Source organism: Pristis pectinata, chromosome 13, assembly GCF_009764475.1.
Source record: "Pristis pectinata isolate sPriPec2 chromosome 13, sPriPec2.1.pri, whole genome shotgun sequence".
In the NCBI taxonomy this organism is placed as follows: Eukaryota; Metazoa; Chordata; class Chondrichthyes; order Rhinopristiformes; family Pristidae; genus Pristis; species Pristis pectinata.
Genome location: NC_067417.1, coordinates 14071545 through 14096723, shown reverse-complemented (window position 1 = coordinate 14096723; position 25179 = coordinate 14071545). Strand labels below are relative to the sequence as shown.

Here is a 25179-nt window from a genome sequence, read left to right as displayed (position 1 = left end):
GTGACAGTAATAAATCAATACCAATAAATACTAATGTAGGTGTGTGCAATGCTGCATGAGAATAACAGGCAATCATTGGAATAGCTGAGCAGCTAACGATACCCTTCACCCAATCTTACTCTGGCATTCTAGCTTCTATTTCTGTACGCTACTTAAAATAAAAGGAAGCCCCTTTCAAATTCTGATTAATATCCACTGGTAATGAAGTTCAAACAATTAAGAACCAGATGATTACAATAGAATTTCAAATTGTTATGTCCTTATTTCAGGCAAATGGTTTAGTAAAACCAACAAGAAACAATGTTTAAATCTCAAGTGTAAATTAACAAAATTAACCATTTTTATTTCATAATTCTATTTTGAATTTGCTAAAAAACAAACTTCATAACTTATCTTTACCAATATGGTTGGTTGTTACATCACCATTTCCAACCTCATCCGCCCTTCCTTGAGATAGAGGGATAACTTGGGGCCTCCTTGTAAACTGTGACTGGTCTTCCAACCAGTGCTCTAATTGGATGCCACTCCAATGGTGCCCTACCTTGGAGTTTGTTTCAGGTGAGTTGTAAAGAAGCACATTCACTGCAGACAATTTCCTTTACCTGATCTTTAACCTATTTATGTTACTTTCCTAAGTTGGGAAATAACTCTACAGCTAAATTGACTGTTCCAAAGAGGACCATGGGGCAATATGCATTCATTTTAGTTCCATTTCATTAGTAGCTAATTAGTTCATGGGAGAGGTGGTTTATTTTGCTGCTCATAGTGTAGCTTGTGTTACACTCCACATTGAAAAATATGCTTAAATTCTCAGCACAAATCCTGATTGCTTGACTGCCAAAGTATTTACTCAAGCTTGTTTATATTTTCAATTGGTCAATTAAGTTATTCTCCTTATTAGAACTTAAGAACATTCCACCCCTTATGCCTCGGCATTCAAAAAAGTCAAAGCTGAACTTAAACCTCAGCGCTACTTTCTAGCATTAGTCAATATTTCTTGATTCCCTAAATCCCTCTTCCATACACTCAGTGACCGAACACCCACAGACTTCTTTGGGCAGAGAATTCCAAAGATTCACCACCTTCTGTGTGAAGAATTTTTTTCTCATCTTTTTCCTGAATGTCTGATGCCTTATTTTGATACCATAAGACTTATTTCCTGATATCTCAATCAGGGGATACATCATCCCTCCATCTACCCTGTCAAGGTCTGTAAGAATTTTGTCTGCCTTAATGCTCACTCTTCAAAACTCAAGATCACCTCTGAAATATCTAAACTCTTCAAAACACAGGAAAAAACCAGTGGCCCAGGAATCAATCTGTGAACCTAAGTTGCATTCTCTCTATCCCAAGAATATTTTTCCTGAAGTAAGAAGGTTTTCATAGCTATACACCCTTTAACAATTGTCCTGTTAAAATATAATTGAAGCATCCATTCTTGCCATTGTAATCCTTGTAAGCCCACGGATCCTATTGAACCACTCCTAACTGTGAAGGCCTGACCTGGAAGTTGACTTCTACAATTCCATTGTTGGCCCAGGTCATCTGCCTTGCAATTGGGTGGGAGCCTTCTGGCAATTATGATTTTACAGTAATGTTACGTTTCATCTGCTGGAAGGTCAGTCCTTGGCTCCCTGTATCAGCCTTTGTACTTTCTGCCAAGCCTTTGTTCTGCTTTTTTTTTGTGCTTTTCCCTTGGACGTTTTGGTATATTTAACATTTAAATAAGCTGAAGTATCATCATCATGTAATTTGACAGTTAAAAACATATAGAAGCGAAGTGATTTTCCAGTATTATGTCTCAAGAGTGGTGTTGAACCAGAATAGGAAATATTAAATTTTTTCATTGTTTTTAAAGTTCGACTAAAGTTTACAGGCTTTTCTCAGGTCATGAAACAATGGGATACACTATATAGATCAGATTACATGCGACTTTCAAATACATATGCCGATGGCTTAGCCAGTGACCAGACAGACTTTTCCTAAACCCCCTACATTTGACCTCAACCCCTGGCAAGGATTAACCCTGGCATTGTCAACTAGGAAACATTCAATCGATAAAACTTAGCACTTGCTTCAAAGTTTATATTAGCATGATCCTAGCCAAAACTTCGACCCAGGAGTCTTTTTTCTAAGGTAGTGATTCTTTCCCTTTTAATTAAAACATATATTTTTCTGCCTTTAGCACTACACCAGAAGCTCTATTTCTGTTTGTTTTCTTTGGCTTTATAACCTGCCATTTAATTTTAATTTATAGCCAACACAAGCAAACAGGTAGCAAATCTTGGACTGTGCTGTGCAACTGCTGCTGAAATCATTTTCTCTTGGATTTTCCCTCTTGAACATAACATGAAATGTACTTATAGAAACTTTAAAATACACCAAGACATATTGGTGGATTTTAGGCAAATTTCACAGTTCACTTTCCAGCATGCCCTGCACAAATGTTATCCTTTCTGAGAGTGTGTAATCTAGGATTGATTGGCTAAGTATACACATGTCTGCTTTTCAAATGATCTAACATTATACATTCCTAATAAGTGAGAAACATTGTTGGAAAATAGGCCTGTTATCTCCAGGCAGCTTCCATTTGAACCAGGAGATGGCAATATTGTTGCATGTTTCAAAAATGGGACATACAAGCCTATCAGTTCAAGAATCATACATTGGGGAGAATGCTGTATGCAAAGGGTTTTTTAACAGAATCCAATCATTTGTGTCTAAACTTTACATAAGGCACTTAATGACAATCATTTCCCCAGGGTTGTATTGGGGGGGGGGGGGGGGGTTGATGGGGAGGTGATTATGGAAGCGATATGGGAGTCTTGATCAGCTCCTGTAACTGAGAGGGTATACAAGCAGTCAGGAAACACCGAGGAAGTTCCTAGTATAATCCATTATCATTATAAATACTTGGGGAAACTTAAGCCTTAACCAACAGCAGAAACACTCAACTTCCAATTGCATTTATTAAACAGAAGAACCACCCTCTTAGAGATTTACTTTCCTCAAGCTGTTTTCCAATTGAACTGTCAGAAAGTTAGAGATTTTGTTTAACGTGCAAAAGTTGCTGCATGTTACTGGAGAACAAAAGAAAAGGAAAAATTACATACTATTTACAATCATCACTTTGCCTCCCATTTTGGTTCAGGCCAGTCGCAGCAATATATGATATAAAATGGAAAAGATTTCAGTCAGTCTGTGTTTAGTCTGTAGTCAGTGAGTTGATATACAGAAGATTATTTAGCTGCATTGTGTGTGTGTGTGTGTGTGTGTGTGTGTGTGTGTGCGCGCGCGCGCATGCATGCACGCACGCATGTGTGTGCATGCGTGTGTTTGCATGCATAAATTTTAACTGCACAACACTTCCTCTGCTAAAGATATTAGCTAGAATGCAGTTTGAATATTTCATTGATCTGCCATCTATACTTTCATAGGGATGTTTTGTTCAAACTGCTTTGTGTACATATTGGGTCAAACCTTGCTGACTGTGGCAGGCAGTTTCAAACAGAACCACCAAGATTCAGCCATTTAAAATGAAGTTCCGGACTTCCGCGCGTGAGCTGTTAAACACAGAAGGTCAGGACTTACTGAGAGATTCAGACAGCCAAGTCTGAGAGTTCTGGGATTTCTCATGGAAAATTGAACATTGGGAAATTGCCACAAGGATCCTTCACAGGATCCAAATTTCCTTTGATTTCAGGAGGGATTATAGAGCAAAAGGAAAAGAAAGCTGCTTTTCAAAATTTATTTGCCTCAGGTTAATATTTTAAATTATTTCCCAGTTTTATTATGTATTTTACTTTTTTAAAATTTCAATCATTTTTATCTCTAGTTACTTCTTTATTTTGATTCAAAAAGTTTTTAAATATCTCTGAACATCAGGTACATGAAAATAAAACATTAAAATCAATGGTAAATTTTAACACTGGCTCACCTCCACCCCACCCCTGGTTTCCCAGCTGTCAAGGCTTGTTTGGGGTGTTTTGGAGGAAGATACTTTGCAATACATCATCCTTGACCTTGAGTACACCAATGGGCTCCAGAATGCAGAGAACTAACAGGGAAAGTTTTCCAAATCTGGCCCAGGTAAGTGCAGGTGTGGACAGACCCTGGGCATCAATTCCAACTGGAGGAACTAGACCGAAGTGGTCCAATCCAATGGATATTATTTTTAGTTTTGGACAGAAATCAGACTTTAGTATGAACCATAAAACAGAATGAAAAGTAAAATTAAGAGAATTGGGGAGAATGGAACTTGCGAATGCAACAACTATCTTTTAACTGAAAGAGGAATAAAGACTTGGCTTTCTATAATACCTTTCAAGACTTCACTGTATCCCAAAGTGCAAAAGGCCAATAAAGTATTTTGGAAGTGTAGTCAGTACTGTAATGTAGGAAGTATGGCTATCAATTTGTGTACTGCTAGCTCTCATGAACATCAATGTGGCATTGAACAGATGGTCTCTTTTTATAATCATGACCAAGGGATAAATATCAGCCAGAATACCAGGATTAACTACCCAGTCATCTTCAGAATAGTGCTCTCACATCTACTGCACCCACATGAGAGGGAAGAATGCCCACATTTCACTCATAATGAAACTTTATTTTTCCCCCACTCATTCACTCACAGAACATGAACACTGCCGATGTGATCATCATTTCGTCATCTGCCCCGTGTTACCCATTGAACAGAATGGTCTTCCAGGCCATTTCAGAGGGCAATTAACAGTCATCCACATTGTTGGGACTGGAGTCAGACATAGGCCAGACCTGATAAGGACTGTAGATTTCCTTCCCCAAAGGACACTCCTGAAACCGCAGTTTATTTGTTACCATGAAACCCTCCCATATATCAACACAGTAACTGCAGACTGAAGTAAATTTATCCTCACATCCAATACACAGAGTGTCCTACAGTACAGAGGTCTGATAAACGCTGCTGAAATGGAAAGCAAGGCCAAGGCCCACAAAGTAATGTACCACCAAATCTGAAGAGTGATGGTAAAGATAAGCTAAAAGTTAATTCTGGATGGCATCATGTCTGGGTTCTTTAAATACTGTACACCGTGGGTGGAAAGATTTTGAGAGATAGGAAGTTCCACAGTTTGATGCATTAGGAAAGAATGAGTAAAGTACAGGCAATTGTGCAATGCAGAAGGGAGGAAGGATATCCTGGATAGTATACTATTTTGTACTTTGAAGGAACAGGACAGGAAAGTTCTGAGGAACAATGACCATAGTAATAAATAAATTCATGACAAATATGAAGAGTTGCAACAGAGGAAGACTGCAAGTTATAAGTAAAAGATTGCAGAGCAGACCCCCTCCACGGGTATGAGAGGAATGTTTGAACACACTCCACAGGTGTGGGAGCAGGGAGCCTGCAAAGGATGTAAGTTTGAGCATTCCTACAGAGGTGGTTTAACACACACACTCGTGTACCTGTCTGCATCCTTAATGTGCTTAATGCTTATTGGGGATCAGTGAGGATGGGTATCCCTAGTTGTTCTTGCTCCACATCTTCACCCAACCCCAGGTGGGATTAGAATCCAGTGCAGGAGCTCATCAATCCCTGGTTTAGGACGTATGGTTGGCAATGTATGCCAGAACCATGCAGCCTAACTTGATCGACAATTAATTCTCAGGCCTCCTCTGAGCAATTTGGAGGAGACAATCATGCCTTTCACACTTCCAAAGCCGGATGAAATCAGGGCTGCATGTCTCACCAGAAGAAATCCTATGGCAAGACCCAGGAGAGGGAATGTGGAGTGATGGTAGAAGAATGCCATGACTATGATTCAGGGAGAGAATGGCCCCAGTGACTACAGATGAATCCAAAGTGGAAACCAGGCCTGCATTGAAATCCAGTTTCACATAGAGGGCCTATTAAAGGGACTAACTCCCCGATTTATCTGACTGTCTAAGAGAACTTAAGACACAGGATATTTATCTCTGAGATTGGACGTTGCTGCACCCACTTTGTGCTTTAAAATGAATGTCATGGCGTTGGGTTTCAACCTTGCATTAATTGTCGGGCAGGCATCAACCAGTGGGAGTGGGCAGGTCACTGTCATGGGTACATGCAAACAGTCCCCGACAAGATAAGCATGGAAGGGAAGAAAGCCAGGATGCTGAAGATAATTAAAAATTGCATTAAAAGTATCATTTATCTGGGCATCCGGTAACCAGATTCTTGACTGTCATCAAATTTCTTTGCTTTGTTGTAATCAAACATGCCCTAGTCAGGCACAAGGTTAAATATCATACCTGTCCCAACTATATCCTCAGGTGTGACTTTAGGTCTCCCTTCCTCTTGGGCAGATGGGCTTCATGTTTCTGTACTCAGACTAACAGTGGGTATACAAGTGAGATGGAGCCCACAACACCAGGGAGTACAACACAAATTACCTTCATCCACACAGATCCCGCTGGACAGACTGTGTTCAAATTGATATATTTAGAGCTTTAAAGGACATTAGAACAAATTGTACAAATCAGTACAGATTTATATTTTTGACAAAGAATTATAAAGATATTTGAGATAAAGGACATACCCACTGGCACATAAATGATTCATAAATGGTCCATATTTACCTCTGTTCTTACAGAGAATGCCCCTCAGTAGTCACAAGTACACTTTCAAAGTGAAAATTTTCAAACAGAACTGCCACCAGATTTGTCCAATTATTTCTTTAAAAACTTAGTGCAATTTACAGTATTCACCCAAACCATTACTCTTTACCTATTTTCTCATATGAATAATTAAATCAAGGGACTTCAACCATCAAAATACTGGGGGTTTCCAATCACTAGAAAATTGACGTGATCAGGCACAAAAGGATCTGGATACAAGATGGCTACATCCTGTGGGGACATCTTCATCTCCTGACTTCTTCTAAATCCTTCCACCACCTGCAGTGCTGAAGAGCGTACAGAATACTTTTCATTTGCATAACATCTTACTCCACTGTAATAAACTCGAGGCTCAACACTATCCAGGCCAAGGCAACTTGTTTGATGGGCACTCTATTCACTACAGAAATTATTCACTCACTCTACCACTGGCACAATGCGATTGCAGAGTGCACTGTCTACAAATTTTATGACAATTACTCACCAAAATTATTCTGGCCATATGTGTGAAACCAGCAACCCTCGCTACCAAAGAGAATAAATGCAGCAGGTACACTGAAGCATTCCCATCTGTAGGGTCTCGTCTAAGTCAAACACCATCCTCCCTTTAAAATGTATTAGTATTCCTTCATTGTTACCATATCTACCAAACAACACTCTGGTTCTGGGGTGATCGAGGATAGATCACCATCACATTTTGCAGGATAATTAGGGATGGACAATGAATACTAGCCCAGCTCATCATTTGGTACCAAACACATTTTCACCATTCAAATTCCAAACAATGAATTGTCTGGGTTTTACTCTCTATTTGGCTCCCATTTATAACTATAAATGAGCACCATCTAGTTGTGGAATCAGTAAAGGAAGTATTCATTGGAGACACAAAACATTGCAGATGCTGGAATCTGGAGCAACAAACAATCTGCTGGAGGAATTCAGCGGGTCGAGCAGCATCTGCTATATCAAAAAATACTCATTGCTGATTGCAGCTTTGTGCATAACACTGACGCAGATATTTAGGTTCATTCTCCCTTATAAAATAAACAGTCATACAAATCATTGTCTGTATTCTTGGCCAACAGTAATATCTTAGCTTACACATCACTGGTGACTTTCTGACTGTGCATTTAAAATGAATGAAAATCTCCTGGGAAAACCAATTAAAATAGTAATCTGTTATCAAACAGTACAAGTTAAATAGCTTAATATCAGCAGTTTTTAGTTGTTGATTTTTTTTTGTTGGGGAGAAATAAAGCTTTAAAATCATGTTTTAGGTTGAAAAATTCAATCTGCTCTGAAGAGAGGCTGTCTTCACTCTACCACAGAGTGAAAAGGAGTGTTCCTGACAATGGGGAATACACGGTGTCAAAACAACTAATTAATACTCCTTATGACCATTGTGCAGAAAATAATTAGTTTTTGTTAGAAAATTAAGTATAACTTGTTCAGAAATGGGCATCACTCCATTCTTCGTTCAACAAAATGTTCAGTTACTTTCTAACATGCTCGAGTAAGGTACAGAGTAAAAATTCTTTCAGAATGAAGCCTTCAATCTTTTTACCGCATGATAACCCTAGTATTGTACTTGTTCATTGCTGGTAGGATGCCAGGGTTAACTCATGGTTTAATACAGTTCTCAGTTCTGCTTAGTTGTTAAACAACACTTTTTACTGGTGAGTTGAATTGCTGTGTAGCTCTCTGCTCAAAGAAAGGGCTTTCTATTTGATAGCTGTCCAGCAGATCATTGTTCTATTTAATTCCCTGTATTGGCAGCTTTTCAGTTGGCTATCAAGCACAAACAGTAAAAAGTGTACATTTACTTTAAACAAGTTTTATAAATTGGATCTGAAGGATTGTAGGAATTTGAGAGATTTTTTACCCTGGTGTTTCTGTTACATTTTGGGAACTCATGTAACTATTTCCCTTCACCCTCTTCAAACCACCCCTCCCCCCAACCCATATTTTTTGTCCATTAACTTTGGAAGAAGAAAGTTAAAAGCTAGGGACACACTTACCAAAAAACACACTGCTGGTATGTGCCAAAAGCAATGCAGCAGAGTATTTCCTTATCTCCACATGGTTCTAGTAATTATTTTTAGACATTACAAAATAGAGTTAAAATGTTGTTGTTCTCAATAATTTTATGCTTTGAAAACATTTAATTAAGAATGGTTTATTTTAACATTGAGTGTCATTGAGAAGCTTTCAAATCACAGCTCTTGCTAATAATTGGTTATCTGATCTTAAAGTACTGAGCACAGGCAAAGGGCTGAGTCAATATGGTGTGTGAAAAGCCATACTATTCAGCATCTTAAGATCCCATAATGAGCAAAGGCCTCCAAATTACAGAGTAAAGCAGCCTTACATTTGTTTCAATTGGCTCTATTCCTCACCATTTGTAGATCAACATGAATAAGACACTGGACCAGTCGTGGGCACTATTGGGGGTGGCCAAGTTGCCCCCCTCCCTGCACTCCGCCCCCCCCCCCTCCCATGCTTGATAGTCAGCTCCAGCCTGCTCAATACAGGTGATTTGTGAGTTGAGTTTTATCATGCCCATTCTATTCCACCCATATGTCCAACCACAACAACAACTACTTCCATGTATATACCACCTCTAATATGGCAAGGATGCCCAATGGTGTTTCAGAAGAACATTATCAAGCAAGCAATTGACACTGTGTGGCATTGAAAGATAATTGGTGCTCTCTTGACCAAAAGTAAATCAGAATGTATGCTTTAGGAATTACCTTAAAGTGAAAGATAGGTAGACACTTGGAGAGTTTTAAGGAGAGAATTTCAAGGAGAGAATTTCAGAACTAAGTGCCTTGGTTGCTGAAGGCATGTACATCAATGATTTTAGACAATGCATGAGAATGCAGGTGCAGGATGGTCTTTAGGTTTCAGCTGGTCTCGAGAAATTCCAATTACAGTTAATATTTCTGTTGAGTTTGTGAAAAGCTGTGCAAAAAGTTCTATAGGCCAAAAGACTGTTTATATCCTGTCATTCAAGCTCTTTGATCCATACTCATATTTTTGGCATCTTAGTGTGAAATTTGTAGCGGTGTGTCCCAGTGCATGTAGTTTGCTGCTATATAGGGATTTACCAACACCAGAAGACTCTTGAGCATTGCAATTATGTTTACTTATGAAAACATTTTCAGCCAATTTTGTCAATAAATTCTGTGGAATGAATTTCCTTGCTGAGGACAGCTCGGTGAGTTTGCTTACGTGTTTGTCTTGTAAGGTTGTTGGCAGGCCAGTTAAGTGAAAGAGTTTTCACAACTCCTGCTGGTCTTTTCCACAGGAAGGAACTTCCTCCAAAAGCATTATTATATTTTTACTTTGTTCTGAGCTTGGAGTTGCAACTACTGATCATCAGTGTGTATTGTGGTATTTAGCATTCAATTGTTCATTTCATCCAGTCAATCTGGCTCTTCTTCCTTCCTTCCCTACATGTCATTCAGTATTTTCTCACAATATCTGAGGTAGGGAATTTCAAAATGCCATGCAGTCTCCCGTCTTTATTCATCGACCATTTTAAAGAATTTCTCATTTGTTGTAATGAAAGGGAAGACTGCCTATCTATAATATTTAAACAGCATTTTTTTGTGATTTAAACCATTTTAAGGTACTACATAGGATCATTATTGAGACAAAAGTAGGTGCACTTTATGTAAGTAGTGCATGTTCTTTCAGCAATTTGCTTAATATCATAAATGAAATACTAAGTTTGTTGAAATAATTCTGGAACTAATAGATCCATGAAGTCTGGTAAACATCTCACACACTGATCAAAAACTTAGTGTCCTCTCTGAGCTATTGATAAATATGCTGTGCATTTTTCAGTGGCAAAAGAAACAAGAGTTAACATTTCAGGTCAGTGACCTTTCATCAGAACTAGCCACGATAAAAAGGTCATTGATTTGAAATATTAACACTCTCTGTGGATCCTGCCTGATCTGTGGTGCACTTCCAATATTTTATGGCTTTACTTCTAAACTGTAGAATCTATTTATTTCATAATTTCAGCTTCATTTTGTAAAATTTAGTTTTTAAAATTATTTGTTCTTTAGCTTTTCTGCTATTTTCTAACCTTTTGCCATTAATAATAGGATAGAGAACCAACAACAATTACAAGACAACCTGTGTTGGGTTGCTGTCTGGAGTAATGGCCTGGATATCTGAATAGCTACCCATTTCCATTTCAGATAGTGTAGCAGCATGCAGAACATCTGCCTGACCAGGACCACACTTTAATCTTTCATCCAAAAGTTATCACTTTTGAATTACAGTACTCCCTCAGCACTAGAATGGCAGCTTTAAATATTGTATGAAGTCTCTAAAATGCAGCTTAAGCACAAGACCTTCAAATTCACTGACTGAATCCACTGACACTTGTGCATGAGGTGAGATCATTGTGTGAGTCATATGTAAAAATCGACAGATGAAAAATATAGTAAATACTATATTGTATAATTAAACTAAAGGGATGTCTTTAAACATAGTTTTATAGCAACTAATATTTCAATGAATATACTTAATAATTTTAATTAATTTCAGAAGCAAATTACTTCAGATACTAGAAATCTGAACGAGCATTTTTAGTTCCATGACCTTTCAAAATTGATAATAGGTTATTAACTCAAAACGTTAACTGTACAGATGCTGCCTGACCTGCTAAGTATAACTGGCATTTTCTCTTTAAGTATCCTGAAGTTTTACTTAATATTTTAGTTTAACCTGTTCATTCATTAAATCACTTAGAACCTCTCTGGGAGGAGTTCTGAGCTTGACAAATTAATGGAGCAAGATGTTGCAAATGCATTTGAAGCAAATACATTCTCTGAAGTATCCTTGGTTCAAGATGTAATCACATTTCCTTATGACAAAGAAGGAGGCCATTTTTGCCCATCGAATCAAAACTGGCTCACAGAACAATCTCATCCCCTCCACTAGTTTTCCCTGTAATCCGTTCTCCTCACATTCCCATCAACTCCCCCAGATTCTACCCCTCACTTATACAGGAGGCGCAATTCACAGCAACCAATTAACCCACCAACCTGCAAGTCTTTGTGATCGGGAGGAAACTGAAGCACACGAGAGAAACCTATGGAGTCACCAGGAGAACATGCAAACTCCACTCAGACAACACCAGAGGCCAGGATTGTACCTGGGCTGCTGGAGGTGTGAGGCATCAGCTCAATGAGCTACGTCACTCTGCCAATTCACTCTCACTTTAGTGTCATCAAATCCTTGGATTCAGCTGGACTCGGATTAGAATGCGCGTTGAGAGGTTAGCAAGTGACAAGGCAGGCCATGACAAATTTTGTACATTTATATGTTTAAGGTTTTCTACTTTGGCACTGGATGTCTCCCGATTTTCATCCCATTAATGTGATGGGATACAAGGCAAAAGCAGAAGAATGCGGTAAATTGAATCATCCTCTCTAAAAGCCCGCGGAGGCAGCATAGGCCAAACGGCCTCCAGTGCTTTAAGATTCTCTGCTAAAGCGGAACCCGTGGAAAATTGTGAGCTGGCGAAGACACAAGTGTAATTTTCTGCACCGATTTTGCTTTGAATACCACAGCCCAATTACAATGCGGGTTTCAAGCAGTTCTGAGTAACAGCAAATCACTTGCCCTATCACATTGTCACCCGACTCCTCATTAAGAGCAAATCTTAAGAGGAACGTAACATAACAACATTATTTTTTTGCTAGGTGGATATGGGATTGCAATTTTTTTCCCCAAACGCATAGATTTTAACACATAAGTGTGTTGCTTTACAATCTACCAATGTTAGTCGATTTCAGACCTGCACAACAGTCGACTCACTATTGGACATGTACCTTCAGCCACGGAATTCCCCTTACTAAACCTTTCCCTCTCCTTACCTCTCTTTCCTCTTGGAAACTTCTCACTTCAATCAAGCTTTATGTTATTTCTTTCCTAATGGCTTCTTCTTTAGCTCTGTGCAAGTTGCTGTCTTATAACATTCCTGTGCAGTATCGCGGGATGTTTTACCCCTTTAAAGGCACCGTATACGTGTAAGTGCTGGAGGACGTTCTTAGATGTGAAAAGCACTAAAGATGCAGTAGTCGAAAGGGCTAAAACAACGCAGCGCCATTCGATGGCGCTGCAGGACGATTTTTCCTCATTCCGTCTATTGCCTCTGTTCACTCTGAAGAGTTTTGCCTCAAACCACAATAGTCCATGGTTCGCTCGCTGCGACCAACTAACGTTGTTAACGGGCAGATTTAAGTTTTGTTTTAAGTTTTGTTTCAAGTTATTGTTGTCGGGGAGATTTCTGAACATTTTTAAACATTTTGTCTCTCAGGTGTAAACCATTTTAGTATTTTAATGTCCATATATACAGATTACATTTCTGCTCAGAAGATACACAATTGTACGGATATAAATGTAGATATAGATTCAAATGTGATGTCAGCAATTTAGAACAAATGATGAATAATCCGTTTATAAATTTAACAATCTATTTACATCAGTAAAACTTTTCACTGTTAAAAATATTCAATACTTCAAATATCTTCAGCACTGTCACAAAAGTGTAATCAGCACTGCAAGAAAATTAGAAAATACTGGACAAAAGTTAAAGAAATGATGACAACTCACATCGAAGCGGAACCGGGAACAATGATTACAGCAATCTTAAGTTTAATACAACTACATCCACATCCTTGGAAAGTACACTTCTTAAATGACACAATTGTTTAAAATAAAGCAGAAAATACAGCTACGCGAACGTTCTGTTATGTACTTATTATTAGCTACAGTTCTGTGATACCCTCCTGTGACGATAGACCTCAGAGATATTTCAGTGTTATGGAATGGACAAGTCACACAAAAATAAATTGGGTGTAAATGACAATAGTGCATTGTCTATATTCCACATATATAGATTTTTCCAGCAACTGTAGAAACAGTCTATGTCAGGATTTCATTTGCTTATTTGTCTTCTTGGATTTGAAATAGATGTTTTAAATTTTTCAATTTTCCAATTTCAATAAAAAAAATCGAGGAAATTTCTACTTAAAGAGTTGCTTTTGATTCCGCTGTTTATTTATGTGACAATTATAGAGTTAAATAACACTGATAATCCGAGAGGAACAGGCTTTCAAATAAATTACACCCCGTGTCTGAAATGTCAAGTTTGAAACTCTGCAGTTTCAGTTACCGAGCACTTCGGGAGCAGCGCGGACTGCGGTTGGTCCACGCACACCCCTCCTGCTATTAACTACAATACTCATTCGAGGCTACAAAAACTGCATGCCAGGTTTTATTTTATTTTACAGAATTATACAATAACTTGTAGACTTCTTACACACAATAAAAGAACACATCCTTTCGGCCACCTACTAAAGATACGAACCAACTCCTCTATAAATCCACATGAATTACATTTGTATACAGTGCATAAGATTAGGTTAAAAAAAACGTGTCACAATGCTGCTTCCAAATCCTTCCGAATAGCAAAAAACGCTAAATATGTATTGTTCCAATACATATTCAAATTAAAAAGGAAAGGGTGTTCCTTTTTAGTTAGAATTGCGTTATGTTTGATTTACATTAAATGACAAAACTATACAAAACAAATATTGCCAGCAAAATTCACGGTTTTGGAGACTATGCAGTGTCCTGTATGAAGGTTAGCTAAAATTTAGAATAAATAGTAACTATTTAGATTGAGCTTCGCTGAAAGTGCCTTCACAGATCGTATCTCTCTCTAGCAATAATCCTGGATCCACTTATTTCTTTAAATAAGGATCAAAATAAAGTTTCTATAGACAGGAACGCACTGCTGCTGCTGATTAAGACCATTGCAGTGCAAGGCAGGGGGAGTATATTCCACTGGGTTCTCTATATAGTATCACATTACACAAGGTTTGATATCTTGGTAAGTCACTTGCTGATGATAGTAAGATCCATTAGTTGATGGATGCATTGAAGGGGACGTCATGGCGTTGAAAGAGAAGACAAATTCTTTCCTATCGCACACGCTGGGAGACTGCGAATGATATCGCGGGATTCCTGCTAAAATAAAACAGAGCAAAACACACCGATGAGGAAATGTTAGTATAATACTTCTGTTAATATAATACTTGTAGACTTTAAATTGACAATTTAGCAATACTTCCAAAGAAAATAAATGTATGAAGTATAGAAAGAGTTGACCAAAGCACGCAAGACCATTCTCAAAGCATGAAAGGCCCTTAACTTTTTAATAGGAGTCTGCTTTTAAAATCGGTAAATTGCAGTTAAAACGTTCACTGGAGAGTATTAATGGTTGACAAACCTCACTACTCAATATTAGTCGTAAATTATTTCGTAAATCTATATTCATAAGCCTATAGGCCATCATTATAGTGACGGTTCAGTAGCATTTAACAAATTGGTAAACATTGGAATGCCACACTTGGCGTCCTGTTCGCCTCCGTCTTCTCGTGTTTGAAATCTGTGCACATTTTGTAACGGGGCCAGACTTCTCACAATTATTGAAGCAAATCTGTTACTGTCACAGTTACCGAATCGGTAAACTTAATTTGGCTCGTTATACTGTTTTGGTAAACCATGAAATTATGTTAACTTTCAAAGAATGCTCCGAATTAATTAATTACCAAGATTTCTGTAGGCTATAACTTATGTAATTGCGAGTTCTTATTAACATGTATACAAGATTTCTGGCATGCGAGTTTTACCGAAGAGTTATTTAAATTCATATTTACATTAATTTAGTTCACCGACTGTAATATTTAGAAGTTAATCCCGCTCGAAATCTTAGCGGGCGCATAAGCTATTCATTTCCATTCTGTTTGGAAGTTGCAATTAGCCGTCTTATCCGCATACTTGCTCATTTTAATGTAATTGTGCCACTTGAACTTAATTTGATCATGTGGCTATAATGTGACATTGTACCGTTACACCGATAATCACTGTAATTTGCGCAAGATAATTCACAATATATATTGTAAAAAACGACTCCTGGATTTAATTTTGCCTCTGTATCAGTCGCTGCATTGATTCACAGAACAGGCCCAGCTGATAAATGTACCTACAGCTGAAATCAGAAACTGTCCGTAGGTTGCCGAGAACTGTCCCTTGCAGTAAGTGGGTTAACTTGGTGTCTGTCACAGACAAGGGAACCAACTTGGTAGAAATGTCTTTTGGTTGAATTTTGCAAGCTGCAACTGACTAATCTTTAGGCTTCTAAGGGAAAAAAAGGGAACCTGAGATCTGTTTATTTGCTATCAGGTATTTTTTGGCATATTTCAGATCCACCGCAGAAATAATATTAAAAAAAAAGTCTGTTTTCTGTGTAATTGGGAATGGGATATTGTGCAACTACAGAGTGGCTTTTCCCCCGCACCACCCCCATCCACCCACGACTCTGCAGATTCACACAGTTAATCGTGCTTTTGGCAGAGTTGCTTTGGCGCTGAGCTCCAGGCTACGAATCCCCAGTAGACGGTTTCTGCGGCGGGGAGTCGGCTCTCTGCATTCTGATGTTGTTATTGCCGTCGAGTTGGCACCACAGTAAACACTGTCTCTGCGGGGATGGCATCGAGATGTTTTCTTTGACCAAGTTTTGGAATTTGTTGGAAAAACAAAGGGCGGTTTATTCTTTCGGTTTGTTATTTATTCCAGCCAATAACCAATTACGTGTGGGGAGAGGAAGCAAAAACAACTCACTTCCTTAACTTAATGACACTTTTGAAAGTCTTCTACAAGAAAACAGCTCAATTCCAGGCTCTATCATTTTCCTAATTAATCTTACTGGCGCATAGCCAGCCAATAATGCATGAGAGCGAGTTTGCGTTCGAAAACATTTTACATTTGTGTTTTACAGAGGTTGATTTCTGACCTTTATCAGTGTGACCAAATCAAATTGGATTTCAATCAACATCATGTTTATTCAGCCAGCTGGGGAAATCTTTTGATATTTGGAACTATCTTCCACAGAAGCAAATAAAAATCTTTCAGTAACTACTGTGTTATAAAGGAAGCAGAGTTGTACTAATAATTAATAGAACTCTGATTTAACCCCTTGCGTTCATTAACTTCCTCGTGCATCAACTATAACCTTTTTGTTATTCCTTCATATGTCTGCCTGAGATCTTCCTTCATCGGCACTTCAGCCTCAAATTATGGTTTGCAGATAAATTTAAAATAACTAATCCGGAAACGATTGCTTCTGATACAGATGTTCTTTCTATCTGGGTTAACCTGTCCCAACCAAAATGTAGCGCAAATAATCTGTTCTCTTTCACAGTTTTGATCAGACTACACCAACATATGAACATTCTTAAATATCTGATTCAAATTATAGACATAGATTGTTATCTTATTCTCCAATGGATTCCATTGCTGCCGTTTTAATATGTAGTAACCTCTGCACTGTAAAGCTATTAATATTTCTACTGTTGTTCAACTATAATACTCTGTACCTTGTATATCAGCGTTGTGGCTATTCTGATGTAAATAGGGCTGATCTAGAGAGTGCGCTTGCAGGTTTGAAGTTAGATTCGCCGACGGGTTGCACGGTGAGAGGGGCTGCTGTTTGATATAAGAAGGCCCGTTGTTGAGAGCGGAGGCCGACGGAGCCCACGCTGAAGTCGAGGTAGTGTACATGGAGTGTGTGTCCATCACCCCACCGCTGGTCAGCAAGGGAGACGCGGACACCGAGCTGTCGGCATGGTTGGGGTAATCTCCTACGGAAGATCCTGTACAGCTTCCCATATAGTGACCATTGTTGGAGGAGAGGTGAGAGACGGAGTGTCCTGGTAAACTCATCCCGTCAACGTTGCTGGGCAGATGTCCATTCATCATGCTAATACTACTATCTAGAGAGAGTCCGTTTGGAGCACACGAGATGGGTCCTCTTGACCCCTGGAAGTTATAGGTCTCTGGGATGTGGTTGAATCCCAATCCGTTCACCATGCTGTACATTGGTTTAAGCGCTTGGCACTTCCTGCGAAAACCCCTCGGTCTCCGTCTAAAGGAGCCCTCCTCAAACATGAACTCGCTGGCAGGGTCAATGGTCCAATAATGGCCTTTGCCGGGTCTGCCCAGACCCTTGGGCAGTTTGATGAAGCACTCATTCAAGGAAAGGTTGTGACGTACCGAGTTCTTCCAGCCTTGGTAGGAGCCTCGAAAAAAAGGGAACCGGCTTTGCAGGAACTGGTAGATTTCGCTGAGCGTCAGCCTCTTGGTTGGAGAGCTTTGTATGGCCATAACAATCAGGGCAATGTAGGAGTACGGCGGCTTCTCTGGGCGCCGTATGCCAGCGTTTGTTTTCTTAGTTTTGGTGGTGGAAGTTGCTGATTCCATCACAGAGCTCTGATTGTTGGGCTTTTCCATTCCCGCAGACATGGGGCTGCTTTGGGCCGTGCTGTGAGCCGGCGGCTGCTGAAGCTCGGCCGTCATCTGAGAACGATATTCAGCAAGCAAGTCACTTTAAACCGAAATCGTCGGTCCGCCAAACTCTTGCCTCCGCCGTTTCCTTCAATATTTCCAAACCTTCGAGCTTTTTTTTCAAATAAAGCTTCCTCGGAAAACAAAAATCCGGATTTCCCAAAACAAAAAAAAATTAGAATCAATGTAGTTGTTGAAAGCGCGAAGGAGGGAGCCTTTCCCCCGGCACAGTTATTTCTTCGGTTCTGAAGCCCTTTGCAAAGGTCGCCGAGATGTGGAGTAGCTTTTCATCGCAGTTGTTCTGGGATCTGCCACGCCAAAGAGATCGCGTTTACTTATCTCTTGTCATCAGCGACTCGAGCCTTTCGGCTGTCAGACGTAAGGAACAAGAAATTCCCCGCCCCGACCCCCACCCCCTCTCCCACCTCGGTCAGGACTGGTGGGCTGTTAAAGGGATTCAACACCCGCCTTCATTACCGATTTGATGTGGTATCTACGTAGTCCGAACTAGCTTTTTTATTGGGGGTGGGTGGGGTGAGGGGAGAAATCAATCTCTGTGCCTGACCTTCCTTCTCTCTTTTCCTCTCTGAGAGAGAGAGAGAGAGAGAGAGAGAGAGAGATGAATATAAATAAAATGCAGCTAATTCATTAAGGAAATGGAATAATACACATTTGTACACCACGATAAAGATGCCAAACTAAAACAACCCACATTATTACAAAATAATAATAACATTTAAAAAAATTATTACCTAATTTAAAAATCTCAAGACAAAAGTTGATGTTGGAGATGGTAACAAAAGATATAGAAAAAAATTATTTTAAAAATATATAAAATTATTTCTGATTACTTGCAAATATTTTTGCACTTTAAGAATGTGGTTGCCTGTTATGAGAAATCGTTCATAATGCATTGGTGTTGGAGTTTCTAATACTTAAAATGTGAATTAGAAATGCACTCTTTATGAAAGCTGGAGTTTAATAGACAGGAACATGTACAGGATGTTTATACAAAAACAATGTAAACATCTGCGATCTGCTCCTTTAAAGAAAATTGAGTGAAATCCCATCTAATACTGTTTCCTTTCTGTTACTTATAAAATGCTCTTTGTAGTTTCACGCCTGACTGTTTAGATATTCTCTTTATATATGTATTTATATATAAATAAGTCAGTACAAGCTGGGTTGTGCCCATTTGCTGGCCCGCAGTGTTTGCCACACACACGTACACACACACACACACACACACACACACACACACACACTGTCACTGCAAGAGGAAAAAAAGAGCGACATGAACGAGTAGCCTCGGCGCCTGGCATCGTTTGCAATAATGTGTCGCATCCCCACAAACATTGACCAAGGTAAGGGACATCACAATTATTTTTGCAAGTCTTTCAAGTGAAAATGAAAGCTTTTACACGATTAGAAGGCAAGTGTGAGAAACCCGTGCTTTGATTCGGCGTCGTGGCTTAGAAAGTACCATTCTTATTGTTAGTTGCCACGTTTTATAAAGATGAACTACAAAAGCAAATGCATAGGGCAAATCCAGACGGCGCCTACATCCCTGAAAATAGTCCGTCCGGTAAAATCGTGGGATTTTTGCTAAAGTTATACGTATGTCGAATGTCCATTAAGGATGGGATTCCTTGGAGAAGTCGAATTCTGCAATCGGTTTGCTTTGTTTTTGCAGTGAAGGTAGGATTTGACGAGTGTCAGCGAGTTAATATTAATGCAATTGAAACATGTTTGCAAATAGCTAGACCGTTAAGCATCGGCTAAAAAGATGAGATGCGCCAAAGTTCCAAAAGTATATATTCATGCTGCATTATAGAGTTATGGGACGGTCCTGGGAATGCACATTAAAAGTAATACTATTGCAATTTTAAACCAGGATAATGCAGGCTAGATCTAGAGTCCTGGTTTAACAAAACGACAGCAATCAATAACATACTGTTGTTTATCAACTTACTCCAGTAACCCCAGCTTTTCTCAAAAATAAGTTAGATAAAAATGAAGCGCAAAGTAGCTAACAATTTTCCTTGCCTGTTGCAAAACCGACCAGAGCATTTAAACAATAACATCAATAAATGCATTGTGTTTTTGTACCCAATTGGTGAAAGAAAATGAAGCTAGGAATTTTGCTGGACTCTTCAATAATCTAAAAGTGGATGGAACTCATAAGACCAGAGCTGTGCTTCAAGTGGATAAGACAAATCGGAACGTTATAAATATAGGTGCATTCGAGTGACATATTTGCCTAAACAATTTACAGATCCTTTTGTTAATACTTAAGGCAAATTATTGAATGAGGTTTTGTTAAGAAGTCTTTGGATGTATTATAGTTTCAAGATTTAATTTCATTGTTTTGATAGAACGTACGCCAGCGCCTTCTTGTACCCACGTCTTTAATTACTTTTCTTTGGTAATATTCGCAAGTGTTATCCACCTGCCCGCAGCCAAGGCATACATTAGGAAAATTGCTAGAAGTAATTTCTTACCCGTAAATGAGGAACAGATCCAGACACCACATCCCAAATAAACTCGCAAGGTTTTATTGCCATCACTGATAGTAAAGTCTATTCCTATTCCATGGATATTATAAAATTAAAATATAAACGTAAAATACAATAATGTAGTTTATATGTTTTAATAAATCAAATGCTGAAGATGGATCCAGCATTCATGCGCGCATGAACAAAAGAACAACCTATTGTTATGACTGTCAACCTTTCTTATATTTACATTGAGTTAAACCCTTCCAAAAGGTTTTGTTCTAACACATGCTTCACTATGTCCCATTCTGTGTTTCACAGTAGATACACGTGAATGGTTATTGTTCATAACTTTTCTGTAATAAATTGAAATCAAACAGATCAGATACATAAAAAAGTTTCTTTTTACTCGGGAAAACGGAAACTAATTTGAAATCTTAATATTCCCGTGAGCGCTGTGATCGGGATCAATTCAATCTCCACAATCCGGTTCTAAGTACATTTAAGCGAAAAGATTCAGTGACGATTGTTGATACCAAATACAAAAAGGATTACTAAAACGAAAAAGATTATTGATTATAAATCAAATAGTTTTAATAGAGAAATAATCAGTTCCATGTGTAAGATTCTGGTGGTTATGTTAATTGTAGGGGGCAATGTAATGTTTACCGCATTTAAACAACGTCAAACCATTTTTCAACATCTCTAATATTCTTCAATCACTTCTTATGGAAAAAAGTTTCTGTGTATATATTTCCCATCTCCTGCTCGTGGGACAACTTGACCTGCTATTGATAAGCAGTTTTTTTTAAAGATCAAAATCAGGTTTGACAGAGTCGTGTTGATTGTATGCGAGGTACAAATAAAATTAATAATAGGGGAACGCACGTAGACCAGTTTTGGGGGTTAAGTTATTGTAAACAAGCTGCGCAATCAGTGACCCTGTTAGCCCGCGCTCAGCATTTATCAGCGCTCAGGGCTGAGGGAGAGCGCAAGCCGAGACCACCCACGGCTAAAGTTGAGCCACGCGTGTGCCCCGTTCACTCCCTGATTTAATTAACACCAGCCGCCCCCAAATACCCCCTACTCTCCCACCAAAGCACCTCTACCCCCGCCCCCCCCCCAACATTCATCACTTTTCATAGAGAAGGTTTTTAAAATGTTCTATCATCTCAACAGAATCTCTGGATAACCACGGCAATGAATCCCAAATCCGAGGGGGTAGCGCCAGGAGTAATTTCATCAACTGTTAATATAATGCCCCCTCCGTCCCTTCCCCTGAGGTGGTGACAGAGTAATATAGTGTCTTCTTAATGGTCACGCAGTGACAGTTCGTCAAACCAAGAAAAAAAATTACAGATTGAACACGACCCAGAATGTGGAGATGATCTGGTTCTCCTCCGCCCCCACAAATCCCCGCTCTGGCGATATTTTTTGACCTGCCTTGTCTTTGTTTTATCCATCTCTGTATCCCGCTGACGTATGCGAAACCCCGAGTAATATAGTAAAGAAAGAGTCTCATTAAAGAGGAGACAAAACTTGGTCCGGGCCTATAACCCTTAATATGAATGCTAAAACATAACCACTCGTTTTAAACAATGTCTATGTTGTGATGCAAATACTATATACAATTTGGTGTTGAAAAGGTGGACGACGCAAATAGTAAACTTACATTTTTAAGCAAGTGTAGATTGGAGTTACTGGAAGGTTGACTAAATGAATTCATATACTGGATGGAAGTCTTGATGGCACATGATATTCCCTTAACTGGACTTTATGAGATGAGAGAGATTAAGGTTTGCGTTGGCGTGCGGTTAAACAACTATGTTTTCTGTAGCTTAAGTAATATCAAAGATGTGTTGACGGGGGAGGGGGGCGCAATTAAGCGTTAACATAATTTAAATTGATGCCACAATATATTACAGGGGGGCTCTTGTTATTAAGCTTAGTACAGCGGTTAAAAAAGGCACTTACTTGGAGAACGGTATCAATGTCTATCTTTTAAATTGGAGTCTCAAATTGGCCAGAGCGACTAAAAAGTTACTCTTTATATAAAAATGTTTGCATCCGGTTGCTTAAACATTACAGAAACATTAAAAGTGCCTTGAAACGAACTGGATAAAAATAAACTGAGTAGATATTGGATGACACTGCTACTCCCTTTTATAATAAGCTTGGGTCTCATCATGTACCCGTTCCTTGCACAAGAACACATTGCTAACACTGCTTTCTTCTGGATAGTAATATGCTACTTTGTCTTCAGTTTGCGGCTTGAATGACAATTGTGAGCAGGCCAATCCCCAGTCTTCCATAACATGGAGGCTTGGACAGTATCTTGACTTCAGAAGAGAAGCCAGCATTTCTTTTACAATCTCTAATTAGAAAAGCAGGGGTGTAATTGTCAATGTCAATACTTTAACAGAGCCCAATGTTTTATTAAGGAGATAAATCTTTTTAGATCCAGAAGATATCAATTATTTTTGTGGCGTCCCTATCTCGACCCATTTCTGCTGGCTCTTCAACTAAAGGAACAGATTTTCCATGACGCTAAACCAGTGAAATATGTGACAACAATGTAGTTGAGGGAATTTATAGCCTCTTCCACAGTTTAATGATGTATTTTTAATACTTGCATCGCTAGTTTTTAAACAGAAGGTCCAATTCGAGTCTGGTTTAAAGTAAACAATAGCACGCCAGTCAACATATAATCATGTTCAGTATTTTTGTATCAGAAATGCAAATTGCATAGGAAGGTGGTTATGACAATATCATTTATTAACCGCTTTAGCCACCCTCGGCAGCTTGTTACAAGACAGACAATTATTTAGGATTGCGTGATACCTTAGTGGTAACAAATAAACAGGGGCAATGTGCAAGCGGATGTATGTTATAACAATGCAAATTAATTGCACTTATGAGATTTTTGCACTTATGATAATTGCACTTATGAGGAGTCCAGTCTCCCCCTCTTTAGATGCTCCAAATTACTGCAATATCATTTGGAAGTTTCAACCGTATATACCGTTGTGCGTGTGTAGTGTGTATGGCATTGCCCATTACTTTTCGCTGCCTTCGTTTATACTATGATAAAGGTGTTGTTCATGTTCCGTCTTCCATGTTGATTAATTGGAATATAGAGCCCAATGATTGGGAATTGCGTTGGGAATCTTTGAATCAAAAGGCTGCTGCAAGTGAGCAGATTCACCAGGTCATATTCTGGCAATTATTTTGATGTCACGTTTAAGTGAATATAAACATAAATTTAAAATATTTTAATGTGTTCATTGTTAATTATATTTCCGTTGGGAGCACAAATATCACTGTTATTCAATTATAGATTCACATTTGGAAGTATTCTAAGAACTCAAATCTGTGTTACCCTATATCAAAGCTTATGATTTCAGGAGGTGTTTTCGGTCGGACAGGAAGAGAATATTCCTTCCCAACGTTTTGACGAATAAGCTAAATGCAAATTGCACAAGTAATATTTTGACCACCTTTGTTATAGAGGTGCCCTGCAACAAAATAGATTATTTTGCCAACTATTAAATGAAGTATGACAATCGTCTATGTTCTCTGCGCAGTCTGTTCAGTTCTTCAGGAGGGTTGTCAAGTCTAAAATTCAAGACAATTTTACTTTCGATTTTCAAATCAACAAATTATGAAAGGAACAGATTTCGTAAAGTGAGGTTCAGTGATCAACGCACTATAATGTGCCTGTGTTCGTAAAATGCAGAATGTGAAACGTGTCGGCTGTTTAATAGTTAAGGGCTAGCGATATTGTATTGTAGTGAACAGGACCACTGGCTGCTGTAATTCTCACAATATGAGAACTGACCAACTAGCATTCCCAAAGCAACTGGAGTAAATTGGAGTGAAACAACAGGGGATTGACCGAAACATAATCAGACAAAAATAATTCAGATGCTTGCTTGTAATTATAAATACAGTTACAACAATATGTAGATCTGATATAAACACTTTTCGGATACAAGCATCTTGATATTAAGTGGTAATATAATTTTGAATTGCGAACTGGCATAGTTGCCACTTGCCTCATAAACAAGTTTGACCAGTATCAATGTATTCCAATAGTTCACATAAAAGAAACGGAGTAGCAATATGCCTTTCTACTTTCTTATGAATTATTGGCCACTCATGTTTGACGTTTTTCCAAACCAGTTTAATCATATATCAAAATGCAGTCTCTCTGAGTATTTCACATTGTCACTTATATCAGCTTCGGTGAATTGGAGAAGGAATTCCAGATCGCTTCGATAGATTTCAGGAGCTGTGCCAAAAAATCGCGATGGCTCATTTGACAGAGCATTTAATTAGTAAAACAGTGGTTCTGTAGTTATATATCGTGTCACTGTGTTGTATACTTTGCTTAGGTAAGCTTGCATCGATGGGGGATGGGATTGCGTTAAATGGGCGTCATTCTATCAAGCAACACTAGAGGGCTCACTTCGGGGTTCTTCATTGGTTGAAAAGTGCACTTGCATAACCGACTTGGCCTTAAGTAAACATATCTGATAAGGGACTATCACTGTTAAGTGAATATAATTGGAAACAAATGTATATCTGCAACTATTTCAACTATGGTGGT

General features: G+C 38.7%; 1 protein-coding gene across 2 annotated transcripts; it reads right to left on the bottom strand.

Moving 5' to 3' along the window:
- Nucleotides 1–13050: 13050 nt before the first annotated feature.
- Nucleotides 13051–18363, bottom strand: foxf1 (forkhead box F1). Of its 2 annotated transcripts, none has more exons than XM_052028403.1 (2): nt 17109–18363; nt 13051–14697 (listed from the first exon to the last, which is right to left on the bottom strand). In XM_052028403.1, the coding sequence occupies exons 1-2, from the start codon at nt 18085–18087 to the stop codon at nt 14534–14536; spliced, it is 1143 nt and encodes a 380-aa protein (XP_051884363.1). In that variant the 5' UTR covers nt 18088–18363; the 3' UTR covers nt 13051–14533. The 2 variants fall into 2 exon arrangements, with proteins under 2 accessions (XP_051884363.1, XP_051884364.1); XM_052028404.1 differs by having other exon boundaries at nt 13051–14694.
- Nucleotides 18364–25179: the final 6816 nt, after the last annotated feature.

Coding starts and splice junctions, on each gene's coding strand:
- foxf1 (XM_052028403.1), bottom strand. CDS start 18,087: ATGACGGCCGAGCTTCAGCAGCCGCCGGCTCACAGCACGGCCCAAAGC. Junction 14,698..17,108: donor CCACAACGCTGATATACAAG/GTACAGAGTATT, acceptor GTTTTATTTTAG/CAGGAATCCCGCGATATCAT.